The sequence below is a fragment of the Schistocerca americana genome, chromosome X (genome assembly GCF_021461395.2).
Source record: "Schistocerca americana isolate TAMUIC-IGC-003095 chromosome X, iqSchAmer2.1, whole genome shotgun sequence".
In the NCBI taxonomy this organism is placed as follows: domain Eukaryota; kingdom Metazoa; phylum Arthropoda; class Insecta; order Orthoptera; family Acrididae; genus Schistocerca; species Schistocerca americana.
In genome coordinates, this window is record NC_060130.1 from 303,318,179 (window position 1) to 303,345,806 (window position 27,628).

Sequence of the window (27,628 nt, forward strand, 5' to 3'; positions counted from 1 at the left end):
CTGTTGATGGCTTAAGTTGTCACCAGTTTCTACGACATATCCTTTGTAAAATATTTGGTCAACACAGGATGCTAAACATTTAAAATATGATTAACTTTTACGCTGTGCATGGTTGATGATGATTTGAAACAATTACGAAAACTTTGAAGTGCTGACAAATAATGTACTTCTCTGTTCATGTCATGTCATTTGATCATACGTGAACAGAATTTTTTTGTGAATCTAACTAAGGAGTAATGTCAATATGAGAAACGAGGATTCGTTTGATGTGCAGTGATATTGCATATTAAATGTGCATGATGGTGTAAAGGAAGACCTGAAAAATCTCATTATCAGTGCCCATTCTGTATAAATAAAATGTTAAATGCATATGTTTGTATATTCTTGTTGAACATTTGTTGTAAGGTAAATGGGTAACCATGTTGTCAATAACCTGACAAAACATATAATGTCTTGTCTAATGTAAAAATCATGAATTAGTGTTCATCAGTGTTTGAGTGAACTCCGTTTGGCAACTCCTCTTACTCAATGTTAATTGTTGCATTAATTTTCATAGGAACTCATAAAATTAATAATTTAGGTTATTTTAGAATTACTGTAGAAGACCATTATTTCGAAGCCACTTCATTGTACTGTATTTACTAGTATATAAAATATATATCCCAGGCCTCTTTCTATATTCTGGGGAACCCTTTGATTAATTAACAACATAGTAGAGGGCTTACTGCATTGCATTGTCAAGTTAATAAAATGTTGAATTAATAACTTCAGCATTATCTGGAGAAAATAATGATTTAAGGTAAGAACAGAGTTTACCTGCTCAATGGTGTGTCCTCTAATAAGGTATTGGTGAAGTATTGTTTGTTTGTTTTACTTTGCAGATACCACTTTTCAATATAAATTTGAATCAAAATTCAGTTCATATTTTGTAGTAAATCTAGATTTAAATTTGTAGGAACTCATCGCAGGAGGAAGAATCGTGATGCTCAGGCAGCGACATACCCTGCCAACAGTGCTACCAGTGTAACTGTTATTCCAGAGCAGCAAAGGCCTCAGAACACGTTTTCTGATCTTGAAGGAAACACACCTGATGAGACAGTCACTCAGTCAAGCACAAATATGATGAACTATTTCACAAAAACATTGGGATCAACTGTCCCTACATACAAGCATTATGGAAGTCCCACAAAAGTTGAGGAACCAACCACTATTCTTACCTCTGAAACAGAAGAGGTGTATGATCCATGGGAATTTCCTAAAATTTATGGTCTCCAAAAACCATTTTCTAATACAGCTATTTCTGTACATACAAATAATTCAGCAACCTTTAATAGCAAACACAATTATAATCATGTCAGAGAATTCAGAATGTCTGTCCGAACTTCAGAGAGCACATCTCCATTGAGTGATGTCAAAGGCAGGTCGTACTACCCTCCTCCTTATCGCACCTATCAGCTCAACCCTCAAAGGTCCACACGTCCAGTAGAATTTGATTACTATTCTACACGGAGCAACATGGGAAGTTCTCAGAATTTAAAGCCTACTCAAGATGGCACAAGAATTGACCCAATTCAGTTCAGGAGTCCATGGTTTCCTTCAAACAATGCAAATCCCTATGCACATGCAATGAGAAGAGGAGGGGTGGGAACTACAGTAAATTGTGATTTGTTCCCATGTGCAGGTAGTCAAGCTGAGTTTGACTCTATGGCAAGAAATTTGGGTAGGCATCATAGTGAAGCAGACAAAAGATCAGAATATGCTCACCATAATGTAGGTAGTGTATGGGCAACAGACGATCGTAATCATGAAAACAGGGGCCACCAATTCAGAGCACACCAGACTGATCAACCTAGGCTGTATCATAATGATAACCTATATAGGCCTACAGGCAGTCAAATGCATACAACTAAAGATTTTAGGAGACATTCTTACAGTGATTATGGTCATATCTATGATGAAGTTTCCAAGCCTTTACACACTACCTCAGCTCCTGAGGGTACTGATACGTATCGTTCCTTTTCTTCAAATTCACACACAGTCTCTCTCCCAGTCCATAGTACAGAAAGACCAGCAATTCTGCCTACAAGAAATGGTCAGAAGATCTTAAGCCAAGATGATTTGCCTGTGCATCATAACAGCAGGCTACTACCTACTCAACTACAAGGTCAAGAGACTTTATTTCATGGCAACAGTGATGCAACAACTGAAGCAAAACATAGTCTTAAACATGACATAGGACCTGAAAGTTCACATACCTCATTTTATAGGTCCAGAAGTGACAGACCAATCACTACTAATCAGCCAGTGTATCATCTCACTGGAACTGTCCCCATGAAAGGAAATGACAAAACTGGAAGTGAGAACAGAAATGGTCCAGGAAAAATGAGACAGGCTGGCTTTGAATTTCAAAGTGGGTTCAGAGACCATATGGAAGCTATTAATAATGGGTATGGTGATAGATCTGGAAACAGATTCAGCCCCAGTAACTTAACTCCAAGGAATAATGTCAGGAATGGTAAGCCTATTATTCAGGAAATACCTATTGGGCATGACAGAGTGCATCTTAGACAGGCCCAAGGCATGGACACTTATAGTTTAAAGAGCCAAATGAATCACTCGTTAGTGCAAAATTTTTCTGGAACAACTCCCAGGTCCTTTTATGAGGAAAGGAGGAGGTTAGATGCAGTGCAGTTTCTGCAAGCAGTCAGCACTCCAACTGTTCCTCTCTCAATTAAGAGCCGGAGACCACACAATTCCTACAGAGGAGGAGCTGCAAACAGAAAAGGTCTGTTTTCCAGGACTACTACAAACAGCACTAAGAATGTCAGTTGTTTTGCACAATGGCCCAAACACTTACAATGAATGAAGAGCAAAAATGTGAAATATCAGAAATGGGAAATGCATGAAATGTAGTATCTGGCGGACAGTAAACGCACTTCTTTATATTACTAAGCTTTCCATAACAAATTGCTAAGCTTAACACAAGCATATGCTAAGAAAATTGAGCACACATTTTATGACATATGCGCTTTATTATTACCATCAGACAATGAAATATGAGGTTGTATATGGGTGCATGTGTCCATGTGTGTCCTGTTTTGCAACATTTCAATTGTTCACTCCAGTGTTATCGTTTTAATAAACCTTTGTCTCTTTTTATATATATATATATATATATATATATATATATATATATATAATAAAAAAAGTGAAACCATTGCAAACTGTGTGCAGTTTATATGGTTAAATTTGAAAAATGAATGTGCCGTTCCCACTGGAATCCTGCTATTTGAAGACTTTGTACTATATCTAAATAAGAAATGTCGCCAGAATGTCTTTATACCAGTTTATTCTTGCTCGCACTCTTCCTTTACACTTGCATGAGGACACAGGTAAAGCACAGGCTTCAGCATTGAAAAATACTGCATTCTATACTTTTTGCATCAGTGTGTGTTTGTGTCACCTGTTGAAATGTGCACAGTGTCACCATTTGAAGTGTTTTCAGGTGTGTGTGTGTGTGTGTGTGTGTGTGTGTGTGTGTGTGTGTGTGTGTGTGTGTGTGTGTGTGTGTGTGTGTGTGTGTGTCCATATCTATTTTTCCTTCTGCAGTTGTTTTACATGTGTAATGTGGCAATTAAATTTTCAGAACGTGAGTACAGATGCTTAGGGCAATGGGAAGAGGATGGTTTGATGTATACCTATACCCAGCGTAGGGATGTTGAGGCATATGAGTGCTTCGTTGGATCTATAGTTTCAGAAGATGAGATTTTTATAAAGGAAGCAGGAGAACACTGTCAGCGCAATATAGACCCTTTGCAACATGGAATGAAGCTGAGTAAAATGGGTAAGATGCTAAAATACTTTTTTTGTTGAACTATAGTAGATAATCTTGATCGTGTTGACACCACAGCTGACAAATTTTAATGATTAATGAATACCACCCCAACTTTATAATTACATATTTATTGTTCAGTGACTGGTTTTGTTCTTAGAACATCTTCAGGCTGCCTGCAGTTAAACAAAACAGGACATCAGGCTAAAGCTACAGCATCTTAAGGAATAAAATGATTAACTCACACTGACAGCAGTCTTATACTAAATACTCAGAGTTGTGCTAAAGTCGTGATTCAAATAATCAGGTTGTCATCTGTAATGTTAAAAACCAAATCCAGTACAGTAAACTGTCCAGACAGGCTCACTCCACAGGAGATGTAAACATAATACTTGGCCCCTGTCAGGTGTGATAGTTGATTGTGCAATCATAATTGTTGCCACAATGACAAAACATTATCTGCAGAACTAATTTCAGAAGTAAGTTTCTAAAATATATCAGGAATATAATTATTATCTTACAGAATGAACATAAGACATGAATAAACATAGTTACAAAACGTGCATAGTCACTGAAAATGTAGAAGAGCTGAAGACTATGTTAGACTTGCTAAAATTATTTGCAGTGTGGTTACACAGTTGTTACAGGCCACTGTTGGGCAATACAACCAGTATTACTTCCCAATGCCATTTGTCCTTGCTGCCGAAAATGTGTGCATAGTTGACCATGACTCTACAGCTGAGGTCTGAATTTTGTGCTCAGTAGAAACATCCCATTATTAATCTAAGCTCACTGGTTAAATTTGTCCTGATTAGTTCACAGTTGGAGTCATTTTAATTCTTGTTAGAAAAATGGTTTCTATAAATAGTGCTCCTCCTCCTGCAATTATCACTCTGTTAGGTGCTACTTATGATACTTGAAGTTTCTCTCCTCTCCACGTTTCACCCAATTCTCAGTTCCAAATATAATTTGGGGCCAACTACTTTTAAGTACATGCAAGCTCTGGTACTTTTCTATGAATAAACCAGCAGTTAACAAATAATATTTTGATATTCACACACTATAAATTTTCCGCCTGGTCTGTTGTAATAATCACTTAAACTGTGCTGTTTCTTTTTCCAGGTGGGGGGCAAGTGACAATACCAGTCCTTGCATTTTTATTTTTTTATTTGCTTGATATGTAGACCCTAATAATGAAATTAAGTGCGTTGTCACACATAGGAGACATCATGCTGATACCATGCAACATGACCTCTAGCATTGTAAATGGGCATACAGCTCATTTGACAGAACGCGTGTGCATAGGCTAATTGACAGATGTTATTAATCTCCTGAACATGTAGTAGAACCCATACCCCCACTGCAACCCCTGAAAAAATTGGCACATGCACACACAGTGTCACTTTTTGCTGATACTGTAACTCATTATATGATCACTAGTTGTAATCTTAAGCACAGGAAGGGTCAATAATTGTCATTTCAATTATCACTTACAGGTCTGGTTATACCTGTAAGATAGAAAAGTTCCCAAATGAAATGTCTCAAATAGGTGTGTACTAAGCAAGCTGTCTACCGTATAGCAAACTGACTGTATTTGCAGATACGTCCTGCAACACTGAGTTAATAAGAATATGAACAAAGTCCAATATATTAGTAATACCTCTACATTCAAGACAAAGGACAAAGAGAGTTTTGAAGGAAATTCATTTTCTATTAGGATGAAAAGGTTTCCCCTTGCAGTTGGGAATGTGTAATACTGCAGAGGTTCACTTACAGGACATCTACAGAGAATCATATAGACCCATTGTGATGAAGTAGTAGTTTTGCATTATAAAGGAGGAGGAAGAAATGCCAAAATCAATCAAGTGTCCCACGTTACCTGAAGATGTATTTGAGGCAATCGAGATTAGTTTCGAAAAGTAAGGAGGTACTATGCTGCAATGAAAAATGAGGGTTTCTCAGTAATTCCAGAAGACAAAGGTGTATGATAAAAGTAATGAGACTGATTTTTTAATCTACAAAAGCATTTCCCTTTTGTAGCTATACAACAGCAGAGTCATTGTTCTCAGTCTTGGTAGCAGCACTGAAAGGCTCACTCAACTGGTAGGACACTTAACATGACAGTCACATTCTTTTGAATGTTCTGAAGAGTCCCAAAATGACATCCTTTGAAGACATTTTTCAATGTTTGGAAAGGGAAAGTCACATGGACTCAGGTTACGTGAATATGGTAGCCTGTGGAGCAACAGGAATGCCTTTTGAGGTCAAAAATACCATGATGGAAGTGGCAATGTGGCATGGAGCATTGTCTTGATGCAGTGTCCACATGTCTGCAATGTCCACTCTCGCTCGATTCCCCCTTTTCCTAAGTCTTTCAGACATCCTGGTAAAACACTTGGTGAACAGTTTTTCCTGGAGGAAAAAATTCTTTGTATACAATACCCTTGCTGACAAAAAAAGGCAAATCAGCATTGTTTTGACCTCTGATTTGTTCGTTCAAGCTTTCTTGGTCAGTGTGGCACTCCTCACTTTGCCACTTCACCCCAGGGTTGTACTAAAAAATCTAGGATTCATCCCCAGTGATCACACAACTGAACCATTTATGGCCAGTGACAGTCTTCTCAAGATGATCAACATACATTTCTTAGATTGTCCTTCAGCTCAGTTGAGAGGTTTTTTGGCAAAAACCTTTGACGTGTGCAAACTTTCTCAAAATTTGATATATGATGATAATGTTTTAACAGGTCACCCACCATCCTTCTTGTTAAATGTCTGTCTGATCACATAAAAGCACTCGCACATTTTATGTTTCCATTGGTTTTTGCTCCCTGGGCAATGTTCAACAACAACGTCTTCTCGGCCTCCTAAAAATTATTTGTGACATCAAAAACATTGTTCTGTTAATAAGTAATGTTCCCCATAGCTCAATTTCAACTTCTCAAAGGTCACACTTGAGAATTTCTGAAGTTTAACACACAACTTGACGGCTTCCTATTGCTCTAAATTCCAATTTTCCATTTTAGTAACACACAACAAAGACACAACGTCACTGACACTGTCAAAAAAATCATGTGATGGCTGTATGGAGCTGACACCTGGACTGACTATCTGGATGGGGTGAACACACCGGCCTACACAAGCAGAACAACAGTGTTCCAGATCACTCGCAGTGTTGTCAGTCTCATTACTTTTCTCACACACTTCATATTTCCCAGAAAAGGACAGGGTATTTCTTTGAAATTGTTTGCAATGATTCCATGTTCTAGTGGCCTTCCTTTACTTACTTCAACCAGTGCTACATCTCGTACCATCCAAAATTAACAGAAGGCAAAGGTCCCAGGTTAGAGTCCCAGTCCTGCACACAAATTTAATGTGCCAGGAAGCAAGTAATTGCACACTCCACTGAAGAGTGAAAATTCAATTTGAAAACATAATATGTCCTGACAAATAAGAGGTGTGCAGCAGATTTCAAAATCAGGGCAGCCACAGCCCAGATATATCATTTTGAAAAGATAAGATCATGGTGAGCTCTGTTTTGGTTTTTGCCTTCTGAGGGATACTTATAGTTAGCTCATTAAACCCTACTTCAGAGAGAAGTTTGGGACAATGCTGACAGAGATCGATCTATCTGTGCCCACATCAATCGTTCATATTATTTCATGTAAGTCACCAGCAACAGACCAATGAAGTAGTGATGAGTTGCCTATTATCATATATTTATGGAAGTGCTTGAAGAGGAACTCCCAAAGTTAGTGGTCTGCAAGCCCTCTTCATATTTTCTATATACTCGACACATTCATAATCTGACAATGGGGACAACTTCCTACACTTGAACTCATTTCATGGAAAAATCTGTTGAATGTTTGTGGTAAAGGAACATGAGAGCAAGCTAAGGTACATTGCTTTAGATTTTTATACATTTGGCTGCCATCACTCTTTGCACTACTGAGTGAAGTAGCATAGTGGTAGGACTCAGGACTTACATTTGGGAGGATAGTTGTTCAATTCCCATCAAGCAATCAAGTCAGTAGATTACCATGGTTTCCCAAAATGACTTCAGGTAAATGTGAAGCTGGTTCCTTTGAAGATTACATGGCCAGTTTCTTCCACATTCCCACCCCACCCCACCTAACCTAACCTAACCTAACCCAAGCCAGTCTTCCACCTGTAATGACCTCATAATCAATGGGCTGTCAAGCCTTACTTATCCTTTCAAGTACACTAGCACACAAGGCACATAAAATCTGACGAAGATAATGTAATAACAGAGTTAAAGAATTGACAGCCTATGGCTGTGCCAGAGATTGATTTCTATTGCTTCCTCTCAATGGGTTAGTTGTTTCCTGTAAACATGTAGTCCATAATCTGTAGTGGTGAGTTCACAGTTGGCAGAATGTTGGGAAAGATGGTGTTAAGTTTCAGCTTATGTCATGGGCCAAGGGGAGGTTAGTGTTAAGAGAGGCGGTGACAGAGAGGGATACAGCTGCTAATGGGTTAGAGATGGTGGAGAGGTGATGAAGTACGAGGTGTGGCTAGAAAAAAACCGGACTAGTACTGGTGAAACAATAAAACAAATGCAATAAGGCTGAAAGTCGCGTGGCCTGTCACGTGACTCTCGCTCCGCCTACTGCTAGAGTTTCATCTGCCTCCTGCACTCAGTCTGCCCGTGGCGTCTGTTTTAAGTAGTTGACGTTTTGTCTGTGCGTCGGAAAATGTTGAGTGTACAGAAAGAACAGAGTGTTAACATCAAATTTTGTTTCAAACTAGGAAAATCTGCAAGCGAAACGTTTGTAATGTTACAACAAGTGTACGGCGATGATTGTTTATCGCGAACACAAGTGTTTGAGTGGTTTAAACGATTTAAAGATGGCCGCAAAGACACCAGTGATGACACTCGCACTGGCAGACCATTGTCAGCCAAAACTGATGCAAACATTGAAAAAATCGGTAAACTTGTTCGACAAAATCGCCGTTTAACAATCAGAGCAGTGTCTGAGTTAACAGGAGTTGACAAGGAAACTTGTCGAACAAGTTTACAGATTTTTTTCAATGTTTGCATCAGTTTTTGCTGACAATGGTCTGCCAGTGCGAGTGTCATCACTGGTGTCTTCGCGACCATCTTTAAATCGTTTAAACCACTCACACTTGTGTTCGCGATAAACAATCATTGCCGTACACTTGTTGTAACATTACAAACGTTTCACTTGCAGATTTTCCTAGTTTGAAACAAAATTTGATGTTAACACTCTGTTCTTTCTGTACACTCAACATTTTCCGACGCACAGACAAAACGTCAACTACTTAAAACAGACGCCACGGGCAGACTGAGTGCAGGAGGCAGATGAAACTCGAGCAGTAGGCGGAGCGAGAGTCACGTGACAGGCCACGCGACTTTCAGCCTTATTGCGTTCGTTTTATTGTTTCACCAGTACCAGTCCGGTTTTTTTTCTAGCCACACCTCGTAAATAATTGGTGTCCTTGATGTGAGTGTGCAATGGATTAGAAGTGTTGGTAAAATAGTAAAAAAATTCTTTCTTTTGGAGCAAAGTAACCAGCTACAATAGGCTATCCAGGGTGGCTGGCTGTTTGCAACGTAGAAGATGGAAGGTGGGTGTATGGGGAACAGGAAGGGTCTTGACATGTTGCAGAAGAATGCTGATGATTAGGTGGGTATATCAGCTAAGAGACACTGAATCAAATTGGGGAGAAATGAAATTTATGATGCAATTTGCCAAAGAGAAGGGATAATTTGACAAGGAACATCCGGAGGCAACAAGAAGCTGGTAATTTGCCAATGGCGACAGGTGCAAGAGATAAAAATTGTAGAGGGAGACGAAGTCTTAGAGACAACAAGCATGCTGAAATAGATGTAGGTTACAGTAATTACACTGAGATGAAGAGGCTCGCACTGGATAGACAAGCTGGGTAGCTGTATCAAACCTGTTCCAGACTGAAGTAGTATGTGGCATTAGCAACCTGGGAAGGGATTGACAGTAATGGAATTACTTCCAGGAAACTTGAAGCTCAAATGATATTGACATTGGTATTAAATTTTACAGTAATCATGTGTTTCCTTATTTTATGAGCAAAAATAGACTTCTGTATTTGTTTTTAGCTTTAGTTGTACTGCTGCTATGGAATGAATTCCATTGTTGTATTGCTAAAGGCATTGCAGTAAACTTTCTTTAATGATTGACAGGTTCATGTTCACCTAGTGAGGTGAATCATCCTCAAAATACACATACCACTACATCATGGCTTTCCATCAGACCATCAACAGAAATGACAAAACCATGGAAACCAATTACAGGTAAAATTTATAACTGTTTTCTTTTAAATGTAGCATGCAAACTGGCAATGTAGTGACATATCCACTGCTAACCAGAAGCATTATTTTTAAGTGCACATTTGCTGTGGGTTTTTAATGTAATTAAGTTTGTATTATTTACTGTTACATATACAGTTTAATACATGATTATAATGACTTTTGAGGAGTGTTTGACATTGTAATGTACTTACATATAAATTAGATGGTTTCTTGTTTCATTCTGGCAGCTGTGATTGTTCATTGAGTAACTTGGCAAGACTAATTCAGTCATTCAACTTGATTAACCCAACATTATTGTGCTTTGGGAGTGTGTGGGGAATGACTCTTTATGTTCATAGGATTTCATTAGCTGCACATATCCTTGAATAGTACTTAATGAGTACCTCATGAAGTTTAGTTGGTAGTGTTTGAGTTTGGGAAAACTGATGATTATGATCAGAGGCTGGTAAGTGTTGCCAGTTTTATCATATAAGAAAATCATATGATGATTCCACAGCCACTATTTTGTACTTCTGTGTGACACACTTTGACACCGGACACTGGTATCTTTAACTGCTCACATTACAAGGATGGTAGGAAACAAAAATAAACATCAGGGTATGCTGTGGGCCATTGGGATGGATGACTGTTTTATAATTAACAGTGGGCAACTTTTGAAGGCTTTGAACTTATCTGCATGCAGATGGTATAGTTTTTTAGCATTTTGTGAAATATTTGCATGTAAAAACATTACCAATAGAAATAAGTGCACAATTTTGAAGAGTAATAACCTGTTAAAATCCTACCTTTTAATTTTTTATTTTATTCCATTGTGTTAAAGTAAATTCTTTTTATTAACATATTTAAAAAGAAGTTTTGTGTTAAATTATTATTAATCATCATCATATATGAGCATAATGGTTAGTTTATCTGTTTTTTATTTTGAGTCACAACACTCACACTTTTACTCGTAGGTGTTTTTAGAAGCTCCTTGGTCAAGCGACTTCTTGTGTAAAAAGTGTCTTCAGATTCAGAAATAAATCGAAGTATTTGAAAACCAAACTCGCCGCTTTTTGTCAGCACCTGATCTTTATTCAGAAGAAATAAGTTTTTTCTCAACAGAATACAATAGGTTATGGGTTCCAGTTATGTGTGTAAAAACGTGTGCAAAAAGTGACATACAGTTTTCTTTTAACTCGTGTGTGTGTGTGTGTGTGTGTGTGTGTGTGTGTGTGTGTGTGTGTGTGTGTGTGTGTGTGTGTGTGAGAGTGTTTTTGGTTTTAGAGTTTAAATGGATCTGGTAAAACATATCAAGCCATTGAATAGTGAAACTGACTGGTCAGTGTGGAAGAGAAAAAGAAGAGATCTAATTGACTATCATGAAGGAGCTTTAGATGTAATTGATGGCAAGTCAGTAAAACCTTAGCCACTGTCTGAAGTTGCTAATGATGTAGCAATAAATGATCATAAAGCCAAGTCAGATTTTTATTGTAAAGCGAACAGTTATGCCAAGTCGATGATTACAAGTGGAGTTACAGACACTGTATATCAGAAGATAATGGACAAAGAAATGGTTCATGAAGCATGGGAGGCATTGAAGCAGATTTTAGAAGCTTCATCAAAGAACCACTGTTCAAGATTTGTTCAGATTTCTTCGCATTTAATTGGACTCTGGGAGAAGACATCTCCACACTCATAGCGAAGTTAACATGTCTGTGGAATGAACTGAATGACAGGCTTAAAGCAAACGGAGGAACTGTGCTACCTGATCTGATATTGGTATGTACAAGTTTTACATATTCTACCTGCAAGTTTGATTCCTTTAAATAGAGTTGGATGTTATTAACGAAAGATAAGAAAATGTTTGATGAATTAAAGGAACAATTGTGCATGTTTGAGAGAAATTTCGCAACGAGTAGTGACAAAATCGAACAAGAGGCATTAGTAGTCAGATCAGGTGTACAAAACAAAATGAAAACTAACAAATTCAGAGTTAAAGGAAAATGTAACTACTGCAAAGAACTGGGCCACTGGACCAAATATTGTAATATTGTACTGCTGATGGACTACCAGCTAAAAATAAAACTGTGCAGAAGAACATGGACAAAACTGTAGTAACGGATGTAGCATTGTTTACTAAATCCAGATGTCACTTATGCAGAACAGATATGCGCTGAACTGGTTAACACAGCAATTTACATCATGAATAGGACAGGGAAGTCATCTGTAGGAGGAGTCAGTCCTTATGAGTTGTGAGAGCGGAAAAAGCCTCAAACTAAACATCTAACGATTATTGGCTCGACATGTTATGCACACATTCCAAGTGAAAAACGAAGGAAAATGGACAAGAAAGCTTTGAAAGGGCATCTCATTGGTTATGACAACGATGATGAACACGTCAGGATCTGGATAAAAGAAAGTAATTCAATTGTGCTGTCCAGAGATGTGCAATTTGGGAAAAAAAAGGATGCTGTACTGAACAAGTTACACTACCATTTCAAGATGTTGAAAAGCCCATAACAGGTCCAGATTATATTAAAAATTAATCAGAGAGGGAGGAAGATACACACTCAGAAGATAGTATGGAGCATGAAACTAGTTCAGACACAGAATCTGATGACATTCTGGAAACTTGCAAAGAGGAAATAGGAGTGAAGTTAAGAGAGAATTAATCATTAAAGAGACAAAATTACCTCAATGATTATGCAATGATAACAGAAGATTTCTTTGTCACAACTGAAGTTTCCTGAAACCTATGAGGATGCATTTAGATATGAAGACAGAATCAAATGGAAGGAAGCAATAGACAGAGAAATGGAATCTCCGATCTAAAATGAAACCTGGGAGCTTGAAGACTTATCATAGGGTGCCAAGGCAATACCATATAAGTGGGTGTTTCGACTGAAAACAAATGAAGAGGGTCAGATCAAAAAATGTAAGGCTTGTCTGGTTGCCAAGGGTTTCAGTCAACGGGAAGGTGTAGATTACAGTCAAACTTTCAGTCCAGTTGCAAAAATGACAATGATTCGGTCTATTGAGTGTTGCTGCAACTAAAAGAATGTATCCTGGACAGTTTGATGTGTCAACGACCTTCCTGTATGGAAAACTTGAGGAAACCATTTATATGGTACAACCAATAAGTTACGAAGATGGTACCAACAGAGTTTGCAGGTTGTAGAAAAGCCTGTATGGTTTAAAACAAGCACCAAGGTGCTGGAACGAGAGATTCAGAGAACTTTTGGTAGGTCTAGATTTCAGAGTAAGCCAAGCAGATCCATGCTTGTACATTCAAAATAAAAATGGCAAAGTAGTTCTGGTAATTTTGTATGTTGACAACGGGTTGGTAGCTGCCACTGATTCAAATGATTTGAGCATTTTCTTTCAACCATTGCAAAATGAGTTAAAGATCACAACGGCACCTGCAAACTATTATTTAGGTCTGCAAATTGGACATGGCAAGGATGGCTGTATCAAGCTTCACCAGAAGGATTACGCACAACGAATTCTAAAATATTTCAATTTTTCAGAGTGTAAAGCAGTTTCTACCCCCAATGTTCAAAGTTACAGATGTTTCACAGTAGGAGAAAGATGACCCAGTAGAACAGTACTTTCCATATAGAGAAGCAGTTGGAGCATTAATGTATCTGATGCTTGGCACAAGACCAAACCTAGCCTTCAGTGTAAGTGTTCTGTCAAGATCTCCCGAGAATCCCACCAAAGAACACATATTAAGAGTAAAAAGGGTTTTTCGTTATGTATCAGGAACAACTACAGAATATGGAATCACATAAACATCAAGAGGAAAGAGCACAACTCTGGAATGCTACAGTGGTGCAGATTTTGGAAGCTGCTCAAAGACAGACAGATCAACATCCGGAGTAGTCATAGACTACTCAGGAGGGGTGATATTGTGGCTATTTCAGTGACAAACCATGGTAGCAACATCTACAACTGAAGCTGAACTAGTTGCCGCAAATGAAGCTGTCAAGATGATTTGGTTAACTTGTCTATTCAGAAAAACAAGACTATCTGAAATTCCAGTTCTCCGAATTGACAATTCAGCAGTAGTGAAGTTGGCAGAGGATCCAGAATTTCATCACCGAACCAAACTTATAGCCTTCAGGTATTTCTTTATTTGTGAAAAACTTTGATGGAAGAATTAGTTCATCAAATCCCATCTGAAGAGCAGGTAGCAGACACCATGACCAAAGCTCTACCGAAGACACGTACGAAGATATTGTGTAATCAAATGGGACTGTTGTAAAACTCATTTTTGTTTTGTTTTGTGGGTTTGCCTCTCTGTTGATTTCTATTTAACAAGGGAAAGTGTTAAAGTAAATTCTTTTTATTAACGTATTTAAAAAGAAGTTTTGTGTTAAATTGTTAATCAACATTGTATATGAGCACAATGTTTTGTTTATCTCTGTTTTTCTTATTTTGAGTCACAACACTCGCACTTCTCTTCTGAGATGTTTTTAGAAGCTTCTTGGTCAAGTGACTTCTTGTGCAAACAATGCCTCCAGATTAAGAAATAATCTAAGTATTGGAAAACCAATTTCGTCAGCACCTGATCGTTATTGAGAAGAAATAAGTTTTTTTTTTTTTCCTCAACAAAAGACAATACATTATGGGATGATAAGCAGTGTTGTTGGCTGCTAATTTATTTATATTGCTAATTATTTTTTCATCTCAGTTCTATTGTTTGTAACAGCACTTGTTGCCCTGATCTGCAAGGGAGTACTCCTTATCGAGATTTGCACAATAAGTGGTTGTTGGTTCACAAATTGGTATTGCATGCTTGTCTGTCTCACCATGTGAAGTGTTCCAGTTCCTAGCCCTGATTATGTTGGTTTTTTTAGTTGTATGGTTGCACAAATCAACATAAGAAGTATGTGTGGCCAAATTGTGGTAAAGGTGGTAACTATTTATCGAACCTGTGCTGATCCTGCTAAGTGCCTGTGGATTATTTTGTCTTTTCATCTGGTTTGATAGAGTTTTAGCTTGTGAATTCTTGATTACTCAGAACATCCTTCAGGAGTGCTTGAGTGTAGATTATTATCATCCCATTGCAGTATAATTTGAACATTAGACTAGGAAAACAGCTGAGAGAGAATTATACAAGACACAATATCAGCTTCATGTAGTGTGCCAACAGCTTTTACTCTAAACAGAAATTGCTTTACTAACATGAAACTGAATGTGTGTGACGGCACCTAGTCTTCCTCAACAAAAGGTATTATTTAGAAATGTGACACAGTTTTACCCATGCAAAGGTTTGCGATGCATATGGGCCATACTGCAGTCTGCATGCACATATACACCAATATTTATACTTACTCTACAATCCACTTCTGACGTACCACAAAGTGTGCATATGTACTGATCCTTCCCCCTTCTCCCCCACCACTTGGCCATCTATTCCATTTATTAATGGTGTGAAAGATGAACAGCTGCCAGCAAGTTTTTATGTAATCTCATCCTGCTGTCATGGTCATTTCACGAGATATGCATGCATGGGAGGAAATAACATATTGTTTGACTACTCTCGGCATGGCGGTCGGAATATTTAACAGAAACACATTGTCATGATGGAAAATGACACTCTTGTAGCTTTAACCACTGAACTGTTTTCGGATTGTCTGTTTTCTCCATCTTCCCTACTGATCTTGTATTTTAAATGTGCCAAACTGGTAATTTCATTAAATAAGGCTACTCCCCTTCATTGATGAATTCTATTTCCTTTCGAATTTTCTAATGGATCTGTCTGCAACATGTCTTTTGTATGATACAATTTATTTGATCATTTAGTGTAAATTGTTCTGAACACACTTGAGTTCCTAGCAACCCGTTTTACATGATTTGATGGTACTGTGAAATAGTTTTGATCCACAATGACAGTAAGACCTCAGTGAGGTGAGAGCTATAGGTGAAATGATCAATTTCCATTTGGTGTGATAAATGACTGCTTGCCCCAAATATTAAAAAAAAAGGTAAGATAATGAAGAGAAGTAGGAAAAACTCATGTATTGTTCAAATACAGTATTCATGGTATACTGCTAGACAAAGTTGTGAAGATTAGTTGTAGTGTTGTGGTCTTCAGTACAAAGAGTGGTTTGGTGCAGCTCTCAAAGTTACTCTATCCTGTTCAAACCTCTTGATCTCTGAATAACTACTGACACCTACATCCTTCTTAACCTGCTTACAGTATTTCTCTCTTGGTCTGATTTAAAATTTTTACCCTCCACACTTTCCTCCAATACAAGGTTGGTGATTGCTTGATGTTAGAGACATGTCCCATCTACCAATCCCGTCTTTTAGTCAAGGTATGCCACAAATTTCATTTCTCCCCAACCCTATTCAGTACTGCCTCATTAGTTATATGGTTTGCCCATCTAATCTCCAGCATTCTCCGGTAACGCCACTTTTTGAAAGCTTCTATTCTCCTCCTGTCTGAGCTGTTTATTGTCCATGTTTCGCATCCATACAAGGCTATACTTGAGACAAACATATACAGAAAAGACTTCTTAACACTTACATATATGATCAATATTAACAGAGTTCTTTTCTTCAGGTATGCTTTTTTTAAAAAAAAAAAAAAAAAAAAAGATTGACACTCTACATTTTATATCCTCTCTACTTTGGCCCTCATTCGTTATTTTACAGTCCAAATAGAAAAGCTCACATACTCTTTTAGAGCCTGATTTCTTAATCTAATTCTCTCACCACCACCTCGTTTGATTTCACCACATTCCATTAACCTTGTTTTGCTTTTGTTGTTCATGTTCTATCCTCCTCTCAAGACATTGTCCATTCTGTTCAAATGCCCTTCTGAGTCCTTTGTTCTCTCTGACATAATTATGTCATAATCAGTAAATATCAAAGTTTTTAATTCTTCTTCCTGAACTTTAATTCCTTCTCTAATTTTTTCTTTGATTTCCTTCACTGCTTGCCCAATTTACAGATTCCATAACATCAGTGATAGGCTTCAACCCCCTCTCACTCCCTTCTCAACAACTGCTTCCCTTCCATGCCTCTTAGCTGTAATAATTGTCCTCTGGTTCCTGTAAAAGTTGTATATACCACTTCACTGCCTGTAATTTAGCTCAGCTATGTTCATAATTTCAAAGAGTGTATTCCAGTCAACATTGTCAATGGCTTTCCACAAAAGCTGTAAATAAATGTTTGCCTTTGCTGAACCCAAGTCATATTGTCACTACTGCCTCAAGTGGTGCTGGAATCCAAACATATCTTCTCCATGGTCAGCCTCTACCAATTTCCCCATCCTTCTGTAAATAATTCATGTTAGTACTGTATTCTGCAACTGTGACTTATTAAATTGATAGTTCAGTAATATTGACACCTGTCTGTACGTGCTTTATTTGGAATCGGAACTGTTACCGTTTTCTTGATGTCTGGGGATATTTCACCTGTCTCATATGGCTTGCAAACAAAGTGATATAGTTTTGTCATGGCTGGTGGCTCTACTCTTGGGGTCTTGTTTTCATTTAGGTCTTCTAGTGATCCATTAAATTCTTCTCATAGTATCACGTCTCCTCTTCCATCATCATCTAGATACTCTTCCCTTTCTAAAATATTGCCCTAAAGTCCATTCCCTTGTATAGTCCCTCTTTATTACTTTACTTTACATTACATTTATCATTTTCCATGGATCCCTTGGAGAGGAGTCTATGGGATGTGGAAAGAGTCAAAGATTGTTGTTGTTTGGTTTTTTTTTCCTCGAATATCCAGATGTTAGTTGCAAAGTGATATGAAATAGAATGAGCACATAAGCACAGTAGTAAGGAAGGTGAATGGTTGGCTTCAGTTTATTGGGTGAATGCTAGGGAAGTGCAGCACATCTATAAAAGAGACCATGAATAAAGCACTAGTTTAACCCACTCTTGAGTACTGCTAGAATATTTGGGATCCCCACCATGTCAGGTTATAGGAAGACGCAGAAGTAATTCAGAACCATGCTGCTGGATTTGTCACTGAAAGATTCAATCAACATGTGTTCAGAAGATTCTTTGTGAACTTGAATGGGAATCCCTGGAAGAAACATTGATGCTCTTTTTGCAAAATACCACAGAGAAATTTTAAAGAACTGACATTTGCAGCTGACTGCAGAAAGAGTCTACTGTCACCAGTGTACAGTTTACACAATGACTGGAAAGATAAGAGAAATCAGGACTGGTATGGAGGCATAGACAGTAGTTTTCCCCCTCTCCCATTTGCAAGTGGTCTTGGAAAGGAAATGATTGGTAGTGGATTAAGGTACCATCCGCTTGTGCAATACAGCTGTAGGTGTAGATGTAGGTTATGCAAAATGACATTGCTCAGATTGTGGTTGAGAATTTGCGAAGGTAGAGGTTTGTCACTTGCTATTACTAAGAGAAATGGTTGAATCCATTTCTTCTGATATAGTTCATGATCACAACTTTTAAATATGAGAGCTGGATTGTGTTTAATGTACAGAATATGACACACAATCTGATCGCAACAACATACATTACAACTTGTTCTAGCTACTCGCCATCCTCCTCTGTCTCCACTCACATTCAGGAGGATTAGGATACAAATCTCTTCTGCCTGGCCATCCAAATTAGGTTTCCTATGGTTTTCTAAATCACTTGAGACAATATTTCCCTGTCTGAGCATAAGCTCAATCTCTAATGATCTTGTGGGCAATTAGATTTTAAATCCTAATCTTCCTTAATCTCGTTAGCCAAATATGGGAAATAGAATTTTCTGACCTTAGCCTGCAGCAATTTGTTCCTTTCATATAGCTTCATTAATGCGACTTCTGTAGAGGGATTCCCATCTTTGTATAGTCCCAATGTTATTTTAGGTATGAAATTGGTTATAACCTGTCCAATAATTTTACAAAAGTCCCCCTCTGCCTAATACATTAATTCTGGCCAGTCTGGGAATAGGTCTTACTTGGATAACATTAACTAAGAGTTCCTTCAATATTAATAAGCTGGTCCTTGTGGAAGAATGTTGGGAGTAGTGGACTCAAGGAACTTGAGCAATGGGTTCAGGCCAATTGCGCTAAATAGACCATAAGATGGATCTTAGAAATATAACTGCTTAAACTTACCTTCAATTTTAGAATAATAAATTGCAAAATTTTAGGGTCCACAGAAAAGTAAGTGGAACTGGAAGCAAAATTCAATATCACATGGATTCAGTATGGCCATTGAAATGCAACAGAAACTAAAGTTAAATTAAAATCAGGACCTTTGTTTTATTGCAGAGGAACAGAGTAAGATATGCCATGGAAATTGTAAAAATACAGACACCATTATTCTCACATTCTGATGAGCTAGACCATCACTAAAAAGACCTACAGCTGATAATGAAAGCCAGCAAATCATCACTAAAAGATGAGAATAAGGTACTTTAAACCGGAAAAATTGGAAAAAAAGAATGAAAATTTTGAAATTGGAAGTAATCGTAGACCCAAAAGATTGAGAGCAAAAAGTCAAAGCAAACTCGTCAATCGGAAAGTCAGAAACATTTGTGGGAACTTACCTAAGAACAGGGAGGTGTACCACAGTAAATTAAGCAACGAGTTCCACTTCTTACAAATTATATATTATACAGACACAGATGAAAAGGACAAATGTTTCACAAAGGTACTTATACAAACAAGAAAAGCTGTTGCACATTCAACAAAATTGAAAGAAAAGAAAATTTTGCAATGAACAAGGCAGCTGGTAAAGAGAAGGCAATAGCTTAGAGGGAATGATAGGCCTACTAAACACATAATTGAATTTTCTGGATTAAACAAAAATATTCAAAAGTATATTCCAGAAGGTGTGAGAAAATGCACTGAAAAATTAAAAGAAGCAATTAAGACAGGAAAAAAGAACCACATATATTGTGTGTTTGTGTGTTTGTGTGTGTGTGTGTGTGTGTGTGTGTGTGTGTGTTTGTGTTTGTTTTTGGGTTGACCACTCCACTTAAGGGGAGTGCTAAAAACAAATTTTCACAGTATTTGTCTTTTTTTTCTTCCCCCCCCCCCCCCCCCTCCTCTCTCTCTCTCTCTCTCTCTCTCTCTCTCTCTCTCTCTCTCTCTCTCTCTCTCTCTCTCTCTCTCTCTCTTTCTCTTTTCTGTCCACTTTTTTCCTGTTTTCTTCTGTTGTGGTGTGTTTTCTGATTTGATTTTTTTCCTCTGTATTTTTGCCTGTCTGTCATGTAATCTGTGGAGATGTTGAGTTTCTTGAGGTTTTTCCATGGTTTCCTTTACCCAGTTGGTTTTCACTGTATTGGTTGTCACTATGTTAAAAATTTTCTTGGTCAGGCTATTTTTCATGTATCCTATGTATGTCTATCTGTGTGTGCACAGAACTTTGTCCACTGTTTCTATATGTTGTTTTTAATCATCTCTGTTTGTTGGTACAGTTCTTTTGTTGGTCTCTTTATTGAGATCCCCTGTTTGTGGTCCATCCCATAGATTCTCAACATTTTCCTCTCATTTTCCATCTCTTCGATTTTTGTTCTTCCTTTGATTATTATTGTTTGAGGCAAACAAGCTCTCAGGTAATACTACTATACTATAATGTATTAATTTGGCATTGGTGGAAATACTTCTTTTGTTGTAATGGGTCTGTTTGTCTATAATTTTTGTAGTTTTGTGATCATTTTTTCATTGGATGTTGAGTTCAGTCCTGTTTCCTGTATAATCTCTCCCATGAATTGGAACTTGCTACTTGTGTTATCATTCCATACTTTGTTACCTGCATGTGTTGTGTCCATGTACTGAATTTTTTCATATAAGATTTGTAGTCTTGTTTTGGCTGAGATTTTATGTTGTCTCCAGAGATTCTCTGGCTTTTTTCCTGTTATTTAAGAAGCTACATCATTGGCACCTTTAACCCACTGATTTCTTTATGCCATGTCCTGACTATTTTCTCCAAAACAAGAGTTACATAGATGGGGTGACATGCCATCTCGCTGCCTCGCACTTGTCCTGACTTAAAATGGTTCAGAGATCTATCCTGTATACCTCAGTTTGGATGTTGTATTTGTTAATGTCAGCTTTCTGGTTTTTATGTCCATCTTCACTTCTTCCAGTGTGTTGAAAAGTGTTTCTCTGTCTAGGGAGTCATAGGCTTTCTTAATGTTGTCAAATGTTATTGCGGTGTTCCTGGACTTTATTGGTGTTAATGTTGTTCTTGGACACCAGATGTGTTCACTGCATGGCCTTCCTTTCCTGAACTCGCCTTTGTATTCCCCTGTCTGAGTGTCCATCCGAGGCTCTAGTCAATTTAACAGGGCTTTAGATAGAATTTTGAATGTTGCAGGCAGTAGACAAATTCCTCTACAGTTGCTAGGGTCTCTCTTGTCCACTTCCTTGTGAAGGGAGTGTAAAAGTGCTGACTCCCATTCTTCTGGTATTTTTCTGTTTCCCAGATGTTTTTGACAATTCTGTGTATTTTGTGTGTTATGTTCTCATGAGCTAATTTTCAGATTTCTGCAATCAGTCCATCTTCTCCAGGTGCTCCGTTATCTTATTGTTTTCATGATCACCTTGTGTGGTGGCTGTTTGGAATTGAGGGCACTGAATTAGTTTATGGCAGTTTAACAGTGTGTCAAGGTACTGCACTAATATTTCAATTCTTTTTTGGGTTTGTCTCAAGTGTTCTGTCTTGTCTTCGGGAGCATAAGCTTGGAGGTTGATATCTTGTCATATTTTCTCTGAATGTTCTGTAGAAATTGTGTGTGTTCTGTTTGTTGAAGTATTCTTCCATCTCTTTCAATCTGTCATTTTCATAACCTCTAACTACAGATTATTTGTGAAGTGGTCTTTGGTATCCTGAATTCTTTCCATTTTTGAATGTTGTGTGGCTCTGTCACATGTTGTGCTCCACCCTTTCTCTCATGGAGTCTCCCCCCCCCCCCCCCCCCCCCCCAATTTTAAAAGTTCCTTCATTTTTTCTGACAGTTCTGTCCAGTTTACTTCTTCGATTGTACATACTCTGGGTCTGTTCTGAAAGTTCTGTTGGTTTTCTTGATTTATCTATTGGGTATAAATTTCAATTTAAGATGGAGCAGGTGGTTACTGGATTTGAAAATTTTTTTTTGTTAATCATACAATCATTATTTGGCATTTTTCATAGATATCACTATATGAGCTATCTGAAATGCTCCTAGGGTGTTGTAGGGAGATTTCCAAGTTCATAGTTTCTTGTGCGTTTCGTGGAATTGCATAGTCATTATTTTGAGGTCAGAATGCCTGCAGAAATTTCAGAGTCTCTCCAATCTTGTTTGTCCACCTTTTTTTTCCAGTCTAATCAGGCATTATACCTCCTGGTAACACTCCCACATGCTTTGTGTGAATTTTGTTTGGTTGTTTCTTCCAGATCTTCCCAAGGATTGTCTACCATCTATGGGTTTTTACTGTTGTAGTTACTTCTGGGGGCATGTGCAGTGATTAGTGTATGATCTTTGTTTCCAGATCATATCATGAGTGTTGATAATTTTTCTGATTTTTAAGTGAAATCTATTACAGAGTCCAGTATAGATTTGTGTACTAAAAATCCTGTGCCACAGAATTGGAGATTTCTTACTGAAATGGTTATGGCTGGTTTACCCTTGTATATTCTGCAGTTTTCAAAGTCAAGGGTATTCTCCTTGGACAATTGTGTTCTCTGTATTGCTAGAATTTGATATTGAATTTATCCATGGTGTTTGTCAGGTGTTTAAATTTACCTGGTTTCAATAGTGTATCCATGTTGAGTGTTCCCATGTAAAACATTCTTAGTCTTGGGCATTTTTGAGAAGCTCCAATTATCAGATCTATTACCCAGTTTTACTGACTGGGGCCCAGGGTAGTGGATTCTTTCTCATTGTTATGTCATGATGATTGGTTTTATTGGCGAAATCCGAAAAGATCTCGCATAATTTCAGCTGGAGTTTAGACTTCCACAAGATTCAATCACAGCTGAGCGCACAGAGCCAACAGACACTGGCCAGAGTACTAGCTGCTACCTCACAGATTTATGTGGATTTTGGGATTTCACCTCACAGGGTACTACCATCTGGAGCTAGATGGACTTTTTTTTTTAATTCCTCCCCTTCTCCTTCATCACTTGCAAGATGATTCCACAGGCTTGGGATCAGCAATGGCAGAGTTCCATCTTACTAAACTGGCATCAGCACAATTTTCAGAGTATTTTTTGGTATAAAACCTGTATCTCAACACCGCAAGTCGTTGATTATTTCAGCAGCATTAAATAATAATTCAACTTCGAATAACTCAGATTCTCATCCTTAGTGCAGGATTAACAGATCTGGGTTGTTTCCAATTAATAACTTGATATATATTCCTCTGTGCTTTTCATTTTATACCCTTCAGGTGTAAGACAAAAATAATTCAGTTAGGTTTGTCAATTCTTGGCCTGTCAGTGATGGGGACAGTTACAAAAATAAAAACAGACCCAGCAGCCAATACCACGCATGTATTGATGATGTTCTTCAGCCAATGAACTGAAAATGTTGTGTTGTTATAAAATCAGTCGTAATTAACTCGGTCACTTTGGAATGACTGTACAGAGTTTCACATGTAAGTTTTTCCATATGTCTTTCCATAACAGACCAGCTTACAGTCTTGTATGAATTACATATTTTTTTCAGAATGAGATTTTCACTCTGCAGCGGAGTGTGCTGATATGCAACTTCCTGGCAGATTAAAACCGTGTGCCGCACAGAGACTTGAACTCGGGACCTTTGCCTTTCGTGGGCAAGTGCCTCCACCATCTGAGCAACCCAAGCACGATTCACGCCCTGTCCTCACAGCTTTACTTCCACCAGTACCTTGTCTCCTACATTCCAAACTTCACAGAAGCTCTGGTCCGCAGGGGTTGCTCAGATGGTGGAGCACTTGCCCACGAAAGGCAAAGGTCCCCGAGTTCAAGTCTTGGTGCGGCACACGGTTTTAATCTGTCAGGAAGTTACATATTCTTTTGTTATGTATGTGTATATTCTTTTCATCAGTAACTCTTTACATTTGTTTTGCATATATTTCCATTTATATTGGGTTTTCAACACCTGCCCTATACAGTTAGTGTCCACTTTTGGCTAAACATACTAAACATGCATTTAACAATACATGATGTTGTAGGAGTAGATTTCTTTTACTCCAAATAATACACTTAAAAAGGTTTTCAATCTTATTCCTTTGGGTATAACAAGGTACCACAGTATCCAACAGGTTTTTTATTTCCATGTTAAGTGACTTGCATCTTTCTGGATTCCACCTTTCAACAGTTTATATAGAAGATAGCACACCAACAGTAAACAGAAAATTGGTCACATGTATGAAGATTTTATACAAGTTTGTATATGGTACTTCAGGAGATGAATTTGATGCACAGATACATAAGAATGGAAATAATATTTGAAAATAATACCAGATGTAGTATGTAAAGATTTTTAAGGCAAGGAGAAAGATGCTCAAAAATGCATTTAAATAGGAAAGATACAAGGTGGAGAAAAGTAATAAAAAAGAAACTTGCAATATTATTTAAAGAATATCTGTGGAGGAAGGCAGTTATGCAGAACTAGAAGAATATTGTAATTGTTTTACATCAGATGAAAGGAGGTTTTTTAAAAAAAATCAGCCTTTCAGCCTCCTCCAGTCACATTATAAAAGATCTCCAGCCACATAGGAGAAACACTGGATGTTAATTAAGCAAAGTAAAACACTGGTTTTAGAATGACCACTAACAAGTAATGACCAAAATTATGAAATGTGCAGGATAATGGGTTACCTGCTTTGTTTGATATTCGTTTATTTTGAAATAGCTTTTAAAGTCTGTCAACTACTTCTGTACCAACAGCCCTTGAAAACCAAATCATTGGTACAACATACATTAGTATACTGAAGAATGTGTGTCAATTGTAAAGCTTCCATCAAACTTCTCTAGGAAATTGGCAAATAAAGAATTGAAAGAAGGCTGAAGCAAGGAGATTTCATGTCACTACAACTATTCTAAGCAGCACTAGAGAAACTTAAGATCTCTAGACTGAATAAAAACCCAGTACAGCTTAATGGAACATACTTGAATCACTTTCATTTTATGACATTGTTCTGTTCTCTTGTAGTGCTAATAAACGTACAGTAAACTGAAGAGCTTAGTAGAGCAAGTTTGAAAGCATGTATGAAAATTAATTATAATAAGAGTAAAATACACTGAGGTGACGAGTCATGGGGGTAGCAATATGCAGATATATGGGTGGTGGTAGTATCGCATATACAAGATATAAAATGGCAGCACATTGATGGAGCTGTCATTTGCACTCGGGTGATGCATGTGAAAAGGTTACGGACATGATCATGGCCACTTGATGGGAATTAACATAATTTGAACATGAAATGGTAGTTGGTGTTAGGTGCATGGGACATTCTGTTTTGGAAATAATTAGGGAGTTCAATATTCACAGATACAAAGCCTCAAGAGTGAGCCGAGAATGGCAAGTTTCAGACATTACCTCTCGCCACAGGCAATGTAGTGGCTGAATGCCTTCACACAATGACAAAGGGCAGCGGTGTTTGTGTAGTGTTGTTTAGTGCCAACAGACAAGCAACACTGCTTCAATAACTATAGAAATCAGTGTGATACGTACGACAAGTGTGTCCGCTAGTACAGTGCAGCAAAATTTGGTTTTTAAGGGACTGTAGCAGTAGACAACTGGCATGAGTGCATTTGCTAACAGCATGACATCATCTTCAGTGCCTCTCCTGGACTTGTGACCATATCAGTTGGACACTAGATGACAGGAAAACTGCGGCCTGGTCAGATGAGTCCAAATTTCAGTTGTAACAGCTGATGGTAGTGTTGGTGTGTGGTGCAGACCCCATGGAGCTATGGACTCAAGTTGTCAATAAGGCACTTTGTGGGCTGGTTTTTGGCTCCACAATAGTGTCGGATATGTTTACATTGAGTGGCCTGGGTCCTCTGGTCCAACTGAACTGATCATTTACTGGGCATAATTATGTTCAGCTAAATGCGGACCATTCTCAGTAGTTCATGGACTTCGTTTCCAAACATTGGTGGAATTGTTATGGATTATGATCTGCCATGTCACCAGGCCACAACTGTTCATGATTGGTTTGAAAAACATTCTGGACAATTCAGGCGAATGATTTGGCCACCCATAAAACATTTATGGGACATAATCAAGAGGTCAGTTTGTGCACAAAGTTCTGCACCAGTAAAACTTTCACAATTATGGATGGCTACAGGGGTAGTATGGCTCAATATTTCTGCATGGGCTTCTGACAACTTGTTGAGTCCATGCCACATCAAGTTGCTGCACTACACCAGGAAAAAGGTGGTCTGACATGACACTAGGAGGTATCACTTGACTTTTGTCACCTCAGTATACTATGTGATAAAGACAATGAAAGATAATTGCACAATAGAACCAGTTGATGAGAGTTTGTACTTAGAACAGCTGAAATTAATGACTAGCTGGGCAACAAAAAAATAAATAGAAGAGTGCATTTGGTAAATTAGACACTTCATTTTGAAAATTCTAATGCATCTGGAACTGGAAGCTTTACTGATTACGGCAGTGAGACATGGACTAAAATGCAACACCATTTTAAAACCTGTGCATTGTTCAGCAAACAATAAAAATATGCATGCTGAGAGTCAATAAAGGAAAATCAGTGTGAAATCTTTGTCACAAGTGTCACGTTTAGCCTTATCTAGGCCAATAGAGCTGTGGCTGAATGTTTCATGTAGTTCTTAGCATCTTATTGGATCAAGATACTCCTACCTAACACTAAAAATCAATCTCTTCATTGGAACAGTGGGCTGCTGTTTTATCTTTGCTCAAGAGGGAGGGCTGCCTGCAAGGTCACTGTTATGTGGTGACAAGGCACTAATTCTGTATTGGTATTTACTGGTATTTTTAGGTGGCACAGGAAGGCAAGCACTTGTAAAAATGTTCCCCTTCTGCATCTACCATAAAATCAAAAGGATTGCTGAGAGACTTAAATCTGTTCAGTGATATACTTTTTGTGGAAACAGCAAGAACAAAAACAGCTACTTGCATCAGAATCTAATCTCATATGCAAATATACTGTTCTGCATAAAGATACTATGGAGGCTAATAGAGTACCCATAAAGCAAAACATCTTGTGGAAAATGACTGATTTGATGGCTATTTTTAACTCTGGATATCATGTATTTATTGAAGTACATGTATTCTGAATACAAAATTGCTTTAAAACTTGTTTTCCATTTGTTGTTGTTGATTTTAGAGCACGTATTGTCACAATTTGATGGCCACCCTGTAATAACTACTACTGTATTCCATTACCATGGTATTCAGCTTCTAGTATTTTTTTAACATCACTGTGACCTTTCCAGATCTGTAAGACACTCTTAAATAGTACAGTAAGCAAGCCAAGAAAGTAGTTATTCCATAATAAAACATATTCCTTACCTATGAGACCATTGTAAATGTTTTCA

General features: G+C 37.8%; 1 protein-coding gene across 1 annotated transcript in view; it reads left to right on the top strand.

The window, feature by feature from the left end:
• The window catches only part of LOC124555492, a 341,553-nt gene that overhangs the window by 310,206 nt on the left and 3,719 nt on the right, over positions 1-27,628 (top strand). Inside the window, exons 11-12 of the mRNA XM_047129417.1 lie at positions 3,647-3,844; positions 10,032-10,142. Of these exons, the coding sequence (XP_046985373.1) occupies positions 3,647-3,844; positions 10,032-10,142 (309 nt within the window). The remainder of the gene's footprint in view (positions 1-3,646; positions 3,845-10,031; positions 10,143-27,628) is intronic.